This window comes from Mauremys reevesii, linkage group 14 (genome assembly GCF_016161935.1).
Source record: "Mauremys reevesii isolate NIE-2019 linkage group 14, ASM1616193v1, whole genome shotgun sequence".
Classification (NCBI taxonomy): domain Eukaryota; kingdom Metazoa; phylum Chordata; order Testudines; family Geoemydidae; genus Mauremys; species Mauremys reevesii.
Genome location: NC_052636.1, coordinates 15,070,639 through 15,078,002, shown reverse-complemented (window position 1 = coordinate 15,078,002; position 7,364 = coordinate 15,070,639). Strand labels below are relative to the sequence as shown.

Genomic DNA, 7,364 nt, shown 5'->3' with positions numbered 1-7,364 from the left:
CCTTGGGTCGCTGGGTTCCTCCCCGCCTCACAATGGGGCCGGAGAGCCTAGAACCCCTGGGCTGCCATGTGGGTGCAGGGGGTGCTGGTGGTCCTGCTCTCGGGGCTGTCGGCGCCGGGCCGGGCCCAGGCCCAGGCCCCGCGCTGCCGGGTGGGGGAGCGGCTGCCGGTGCCCGGCCTGAGGGGGGCGCTGGCCCCGCCGCCCCGGAGCCGTTGTCCCTGCGTCCCGCTGCGCTGGGTGCGTCTGGCCGCGGCCGGGGCCGGCCTGGCTCTGGGGCTGCTCTGGATCCGGTGCCGGAGGGTGAGTCCCTCCGCCGCCGGGGGTCCGTCCCAGAATCCCCTGGGGCGCCAGCCCGGCCTCACCGCGTCTCTGTCTCTCCGCCCAGGCCCCCGTCCCGGCCGTCGCCCCCCCGGACCCGGGGCCCCCCGAGGCCGCCCTGCTGCGCGACGTGGCCGTCCTCCTACGCTTCATCCGCGCCCAACCGCGGCAGCTTGCCAGGACGGAGCGGGAGCCGCCCCGGGGCCCCTGCCCGCCGGGGCCCCTGCCCCAGCCCGCCTGCTAGCGGGGCAGCCTCCTGGCCTGGAGCTCGCGCCCCCCCGGACCCTCAGCCCGCGGCGGCGGTGGGGGGATTCAGGGGGTCCCCCCCCGTACTACGGCACGTCTCTGTCCGGCCCCATGGGGCGCGGGAATAAACACAGCTGGGAACCTCTGCAGGGGCGTCACTCGCCTTGGTGTGGGGGGGGCTCCCCTCCCCGGCCCCCCTGCAACCTAGCCCTCCCCCAGCCGGCCCCCCAGCGCTCCCCTCCCCGGCCCCCCCTACAACCCAGCCCTCCCGATTCCCCTCTCCCAGCCGGCCCCCCAGCGCTCCTCCCAGCCCCCTGCAACCCAGCCCTCCCGATTGCCCTCCCCCAGCCGGCCCCAGCGCCCTCCCGGCCCCTGCAACCCAGCCCTCCTGATTGCCCTCCCCAGCTGGCCCCCAGCGCTCCCTCCCCGGCCCCTGCAACCCAGCCCTCCCGATTCCTCCCCAGCCGGCCCCCAGCGCTCCTTCCCCAGCCCCTGCAACCCAGCCCTCCCGATTCCTCCCTAGCCAGCCCCCAGCGCTCCACCGGCCCCCTGCAACCCAGCCTTCCCAATTGCCCTCCCCAGCCGGCCCCCAGCGCTCCTCCCCTGGCCCCTGCAACCCAGCCCTCTCCCCAGCCGGCCCCCAGCGCTCCTCCCGGCCCCTGCAACCCAGCCCTCCCAATTGCCCTCCCCAGCTGGCCCCCAGTGCTCCCTCCCGGCCCCCTGCAACCCAGCCCTCCCGATTCCCCTCCCCAGCGCTCCTCCCGGCCCTCCAGCTCCCCTGCAACCCAGCCCTCCCGAGTCCCCCCAACCAGCCCCCCAGCACTCCCCTGCCCCCCAGCGTCCCCCCCAGATGACCAACTTCCCTGGCCCAGGTCAGAGGTCACAGGTCAGGATGCAGAGAGGGTATGCCAGGGAGGTCAGAGGTTATGGGATTTCTGAGGAAAGGGGGGGAGGAGGAAACTACATCTCCCACAATGCCCTGTGGGGACAGGCGTGGGAACTACATCTCCCACAATGCCTCACGGGGAGGGGCGAGGTAACTACATCTCCCATAATGCCTCACTGGGAGGGGACCAGGGAACTATATCTCTCAGGTATCAGAGGGGGAGCCGTGTTAGTCTGGATCTGTAGAAGCAGCAAAGAATCCTGGGGCACCTTATAGACTAACAGACGTATTGGAGCAGGAGACTTTCGTGGGTGAATCCCCACTTCGTCGGATGCACAATCTCTCACAATGCCCCATGGGGAGGGAGAGGCAAGAACTACATTTCCCACAATACTGTGCAGGGAGGGGCGAGGGAACTACATCTCCCATAATTCCATGGGGAGGGTGAGCTGGGAGCCAGGACTCCTGGGTTCTCTCCCTGCCTCTGGGAGGGGAGTGGGGGCTGGGAGCCTGGACTCCTGGGTTCTCTCCCTGGCTCTGGGAGGGGAGTGGGGGCTGGTGGGTTAGAGCAGGGGGGCTGGGAGCCAGGACTCCTGGGTTCTCTCCCCGGCTCTGGGAGGGGAGTGGGGGCGGGTGGGTTGGAGCAGGGGGGCTGGGAGCCAGGACTCCTGGGTTCTCTCCCCGGCTGTGGGAGGGGAGTGGGGGCTGGTGGGTCAGAGCCGGGGTGCTGGGGGCCAGGACTCCTGGGTTCTCGCCCCGGCTCTGGGAGAGGAGTGGGGGCTACTGGGTCAGAGCAGGGGGGGCTGGGAGCCAGGACTCCTGGGTTCTCTCCCCAGCTCTGGGAGGGGAGTGGGGGCTGGTGGGTCAGAGCAGGCGGGGCTGGGAGCCAGGACTCCTGGGTTCTCTCCCTGGCTCTGGGAGGTCAGTGGGGGCTGGTGGGTCGGAGCAGGGGGGGCTGGGAGCCAGGACTCCTGGGTTCTCTCCCCGGCTCTGGGAGGGGAGTGGGGGCTGGTGGGTTAGAGCAGGGGGGCTGGGAGCCAGGACTCCTGGGTTCTCTCCCCGGCTCTGGGAGGGGAGTGGGGGCTGGTGGGTTGGAGCAGGGGGGGCTGGGAGCCCGGACTCCTGGGTTCTCTCCCTCGCTCGGGGCTGGTGGGTTGGAGCAGGGGCTGGTTTCTGCCCCGCCCCTGGGGGGGGAGGTTGGGTCCCAGGGGGCGGGGCCGGGGCTCGAGCGCACCAGCCCGATAGGGCCAATTCACAAAGGCCGCCAAGCTGAGGCGAGAACGAGGCTGCTGCTGGTGGACACGCCCCCCACACGCTATGGGCGCCGCCATCTTGTTCTCAGAAGGAGGCCGGTGGCCGCCGCCATCTTGGAGCGAGAACGAGGCCGGCCGGAGGGAGGAGGGGCCAAGCCGCAGTCCCGCCCCCCACCCCGGGCGGCTGCCGTAACCGTCGAGCGGCCGCGCGCGGGAGCCGTTGCCGGGCCGGGCCAGGCTGGCGCCCCCCGGCGATGACGCGGCCCCGCGGCGGGCCCCCGCCCCGCTCCGGCCTGGGGCCCCGCCCCGCGCGCTGCCCGCCCTGGACCTGTCGCTCAGCCCCGCGCGCGCTGGGGCGGGATCCTGCGGCGAGGCGCGGCGCGCGGCGGGGGCGCGCGGGAGCCGCCAGGTGCGGGCTGCGCGCGGGGCTCATGGGAATGGAGGGATGGGCGGGGGCTCTGTGCCCCGGGGGCTCATGGGAATGGAGGGGGCTCTGTGCCCCGGGGGCTCATGGGAATGGGGGGGCTGGGGCTCTGTGCCCCGGGGCTCATGGGAATGGAGGGGCGGGGGCTCTGTGCCCCGGGGGCTCATGGGAATGGAGGGGGTGGGGGGGGCTCTGTGCCCCGGGGGCTCATGGGAATGGAGGGGGAGGGGGGGCTCTGTGCTCCAGGGGATCATGGGAATGGAGGGATGTGCGGGGGGAGGGCTCTGTGCCCCAGGGGCTCTTGGGGATGGAGGGGCGGGGGCTCTGTGCCCCAGGGGCTCATGGGAGCGGGGGCTCTGTGCCCCGGGGGCTCATGGGAATGGAGGGGGCGGGGCTCTGTGCCCCGGGGCTCATGGGAATGGAGGGGAGGGGGCTCTGTGCCCCGGGGGGCTCATGGGAATGGAGGGGAGGGGGCTCTGTGCCCCGGGGCTCATGGGAATGGAGGGGAGGGGGCTCTGTGCCCCTGGGGCTCATGGGAATGGGGGCTCTGTGTCCCAGGGACTCATTGGGGAGGGGGTGCTGTGGTGTGGGGTTCATGGGAATGGAGGGGGTCTCTGTCCTGTGGGGCTCATGGGGGGGCGGTGCTGCAGGGGCTTATGGGAATGGAGGGGGGCCTTATCCCAGGGGCTCATGGGAGCAGGGTGAAGGGTGGGGGGGCTATTTGCCCCAGGGGCTGATGGGGGAGGGGGGGGGGTCTGTGCCCCAGGGGATTCTGGGATAGCACAGCCCCGCCCGGCTAACCCCTGCTCTCCCCCAGGTCCGTTTCCTGCTAGGCTCTGCCCCGGACGACGCGCCCCCCAGCCCGGAGCCCCCGGCCCCCCGCACCGCCCCTGGCCCCGGCCTGGCCGAGGTGACGACGGGGCTCGGGGGGCCTGCGGGGGACCTGGCCGCCCCCGAGCTGCACACCAGCCTGGCCCTGGGCGAGGAGGTTCGGGTGGCCGCCCACCAGGGCTTCGACGCCCACCGGGCCGCCCAGGAGCTGCTGGGCACGTCCTTCCTCGCCCGCTGCAGCGTGGAGGGCAAGGCGGCCGCAGGTGAGTGGTGGGGCGACCCCCAACCCCCCCCCCCCCTCCGCCGGTGCCCCTCGCTCCCAGCATCTCTCTGCTCGGCCAGGTATGAACATCCCGCGGGAGCAGCAGCTGTACCAGGGCCTCGTGAGCCTGCAGGTGCCTGCAGAGGAGGTGCTGAGCTGCGCCCTGCAGGAGAAACTGTCCCTTGTCCGATCGCAGCCGGAACCCCACAGGGTGAGTAACTCAGTGGGGCCTGTCCCCTCCGGGGGGCGCCGGCTCCCACCCGGCCCCAGGGTGGGGCCTGGCTGGCTCAGGGGAGCGGGGAATGGGGCAGGGGCCTGTCCCCTCTGGGGTGCCGGCTCCCCGGCCCCAGGCGGGACTGGCTGGCTCAGGGGCGGGAATGGGGCAGGGGCCTGTCCCCTCCGGGGGGCGCCGGCTCCCACCCGGCCCCAGGGCGGGGACTGGCTTGCTCAGGGGGGCAGGGAATGGGGCAGGGGCCTGTCCCCTCTAGGGGCGCCGGCTCCCGGCCCCAGGGCGGGACTGGCTGGCTCAGGGGCGGGAATGGGGCAGGGACTGGCTGGCTCAGGGGCGGGAATGGGGCAGGGCCTGTCCTCTGGGAGCGCTGCCCCCGGCCCCAGGGCGGGACTGGCTGGCTCAGGGGCAGGGTGGGCCTGGCCCCTCTGGGGCGCCGGCTCCCCTGGCCCCAGGGCGGGACTGGCTGGCTCAGGGGCGGGAATGGGGCAGGGCCTGTCCTCTGGGGCGCCGGCTCCCCCAGCCCCAGGGCGGGACTGGCTGGCTCAGGGGCCGGGAATGGGGCAGGGGCCTGTCCTCTGGGGCGCTGGCTCCCGGCCCCAGGGCGGGACTGGCTGGCTCAGGGGCGGGAATGGGGCAGGGGCCTGTCCTCTGGGGCGCCGGCTCCCGGCCCCAGGGCGGGACTGGCTGGCTCAGGGGCGGGAATGGGGCAGGGCCTGTCCCCTAGGGGCACGGCTCCCAGCCCCAGGGCGGGACTGGCTGGCTCAGGGGCGGGAAGGGGGCAGGAGCCTGTCCCCTCGAGGGGGCGCCGGCTCCCACCCGGCCCCCGGGCGGGGCCGGGCCGGCCCCGGGGGGGGGGGAATGGGGGCCGGGGCCTGTCCCCTCTAGGGGGCGCTGGCTCCCGGCCCCAGGGCGGGACTGGCTGGCTCAGGGGGGTGGGGAATGGGGCAGGGGCCTGTCCCCTCTGGGGGGGGCCGGCTCCCCGGCCCTGGGGCGGGACTGGCTGGCTCAGGGGCGGGAATGGGGCAGGGGCCTGTCCTCTGGGGCGCCGGCTCCCCCGGCCCCAGGGCGGGACTGGCTGGCTCAGGGGCGGGAATGGGGCAGGGGCCTGTCCTCTGGGGGCGCCGGCTCCCGGCCCTGGGGCGGGACTGGCTGGCTCAGGGGGGCGGGGAATGGGGCAGGGGCCTGTCCCCTCTGGGGCGCTCCCCGGCCCCAGGGCGGGACTGGCTGGCTCAGGGGCGGGAATGGGGCAGGGGCCTGTCCTCTGGGGCGCTCCCGGCCCCAGGGCGGGGACTGGCTGGCTCAGGGGGGCGGGGAGTGGGGCAGGGGCCTGTCCCCTCTGGGGGGCGCCGGCTCCCCCCCAGCCCCAGGGCGGGGCCTGGCAGGTGGGGGGCTCGGGGCAGCTCTCGTTCTCACCCGTGGGGGGTCTCCCCCCTTCCCAGGAGCCCGCCCCCGAAGGCCCGGACCTGCTGATGTTCTACGAGCCCCGGGAGCTGTTTGCGGAGACCCCGTACCTGGGTGTGGAGGGGCTGCCCCCCCTGCGGCTCCAGCCCCACGTCCGACCCCCGGCCTCCGCCTTCCTCATGTTCCGCAAGCTCCAGCAGTGGGAGGCCTAGCGGGGCTGGGACGCGGCGGCTGCCCCCCAAGGAGACTGGTTCTGGGGGGGGGTCTCGCCCCCCCCATCTTACCCGTGTGGTTCTCACCCTTTGTACCTGCCCCACAATAAACCCCCCTCTGGACTCAGCTCTGGTGCCTGAAGATGGGGGGGGGGTCGTCCCCCACGTGGTCTGTGCCCCCCTGCCACTGATGGGGTGAGGGGGGTGGGGGATTGTTTCCCAGCATTCCTAGGGGCGCCGGGGGAGGGGGGGCGACATCCCATAATTCCCAGGCCCTGCACGTGGTGGTGCTGGGAAAAGCGCCTACATGTCCCAGCCGCCCTTGCGCGGCCGGACTCCATTTCCCATGAGTCCCGGCGGCGGCCAGGCCCCTTTTCCCGTCGTGCCCCGCGGCCAGGGATGGCGGGCGCGAGCGGGCCGCGGCTCTCGGCGGCGGAATTCGAACGGGCGAAGCTGAGTTACCTGGACACCATCACCCAGGTAACGGGCCGGACCATGGGGCTTGGCCAGGGGGGGCGGAGCGGGAGGTCCCGGGGCCTGGCTCCGGTTCTCATCCCTCCCGATCCCCCCAGGAGCTGCAGGAGGCGGCCGGGCTGATGGGGCAGCTGGACCGGAACCTGAGCGCCTGGGCGCGGCGGGCGGGGCAGCCCGAGGCGCTCGCCCAGGTAACACCCCCCCCCTCCTGAATGGTCTGTCCCGCGTGCCCCCGCTGCTCCGCTCCTAATGGTCTCTCCGTGCCCCCGTGCTAATGGTCTGTCCCACTTGCCGCTCTCCCCCCATTCCAATGCTCTGCTCCTGTCGTCCCTTGCCCCAAGGGGGGGGGTCCCGCGTGCCGCTCGCCCCCCCCCCCATCCTAATGGTATGGCCCGTTCCCCCGCTGCTCTCCCCCAGTGCTAATGATCTGGCCCACTTGCCGCTGTCCCTCCACCCTAATGGTATGGCCCAAGTCCCCTCAACTGTTTTCAGCCCACTGACACCCCCCCCAAATGGTCTGACCCACCTGCCCCCTTCTCAGACCACTTCCCCTGCCCAGTATGGTCTGACCTGCGTGTTCTCCCCGACCATGGTCTAGTCCACTTCCCCAATCTGGTCCATGTGCCCCCCCCTGAGCCTGCTCTTCTCTCCCCCCAGGTGGGGCACCGATTCCAGGCCCAGCTGGCTGACACGGGCGCAGCCCGGGGGCCCCGGCAGCCCCGGCCAGCCCTGACCCACCCCTGCAAGGAGACCGGAGCCGCCGCCCCCCCCCAGCAATAAACGCTGCCCTGCCTGGCCCCACCCCCCCCAGGCGCCAGGCGGGGC

At 73.4% G+C, this 7,364-nt stretch overlaps 1 protein-coding gene across 1 annotated transcript; it reads left to right on the top strand.

The window, feature by feature from the left end:
• Positions 1-51: 51 nt before the first annotated feature.
• PPP1R35 (protein phosphatase 1 regulatory subunit 35) lies at positions 52-6,193 on the top strand. Its single transcript, XM_039499820.1, has 4 exons — positions 52-300; positions 3,945-4,221; positions 4,301-4,431; positions 5,892-6,193. The coding sequence occupies exons 1-4, from the start codon at positions 67-69 to the stop codon at positions 6,063-6,065; spliced, it is 816 nt and encodes a 271-aa protein (XP_039355754.1). The 5' UTR covers positions 52-66; the 3' UTR covers positions 6,066-6,193.
• Positions 6,194-7,364: the final 1,171 nt, after the last annotated feature.

Coding starts and splice junctions, on each gene's coding strand:
- PPP1R35 (XM_039499820.1), top strand. CDS start 67: ATGTGGGTGCAGGGGGTGCTGGTGGTCCTGCTCTCGGGGCTGTCGGCG. Junction 301..3,944: donor TCTGGATCCGGTGCCGGAGG/GTGAGTCCCTCC, acceptor GCTCTCCCCCAG/GTCCGTTTCCTGCTAGGCTC. Junction 4,432..5,891: donor CGCAGCCGGAACCCCACAGG/GTGAGTAACTCA, acceptor CCCCCTTCCCAG/GAGCCCGCCCCCGAAGGCCC.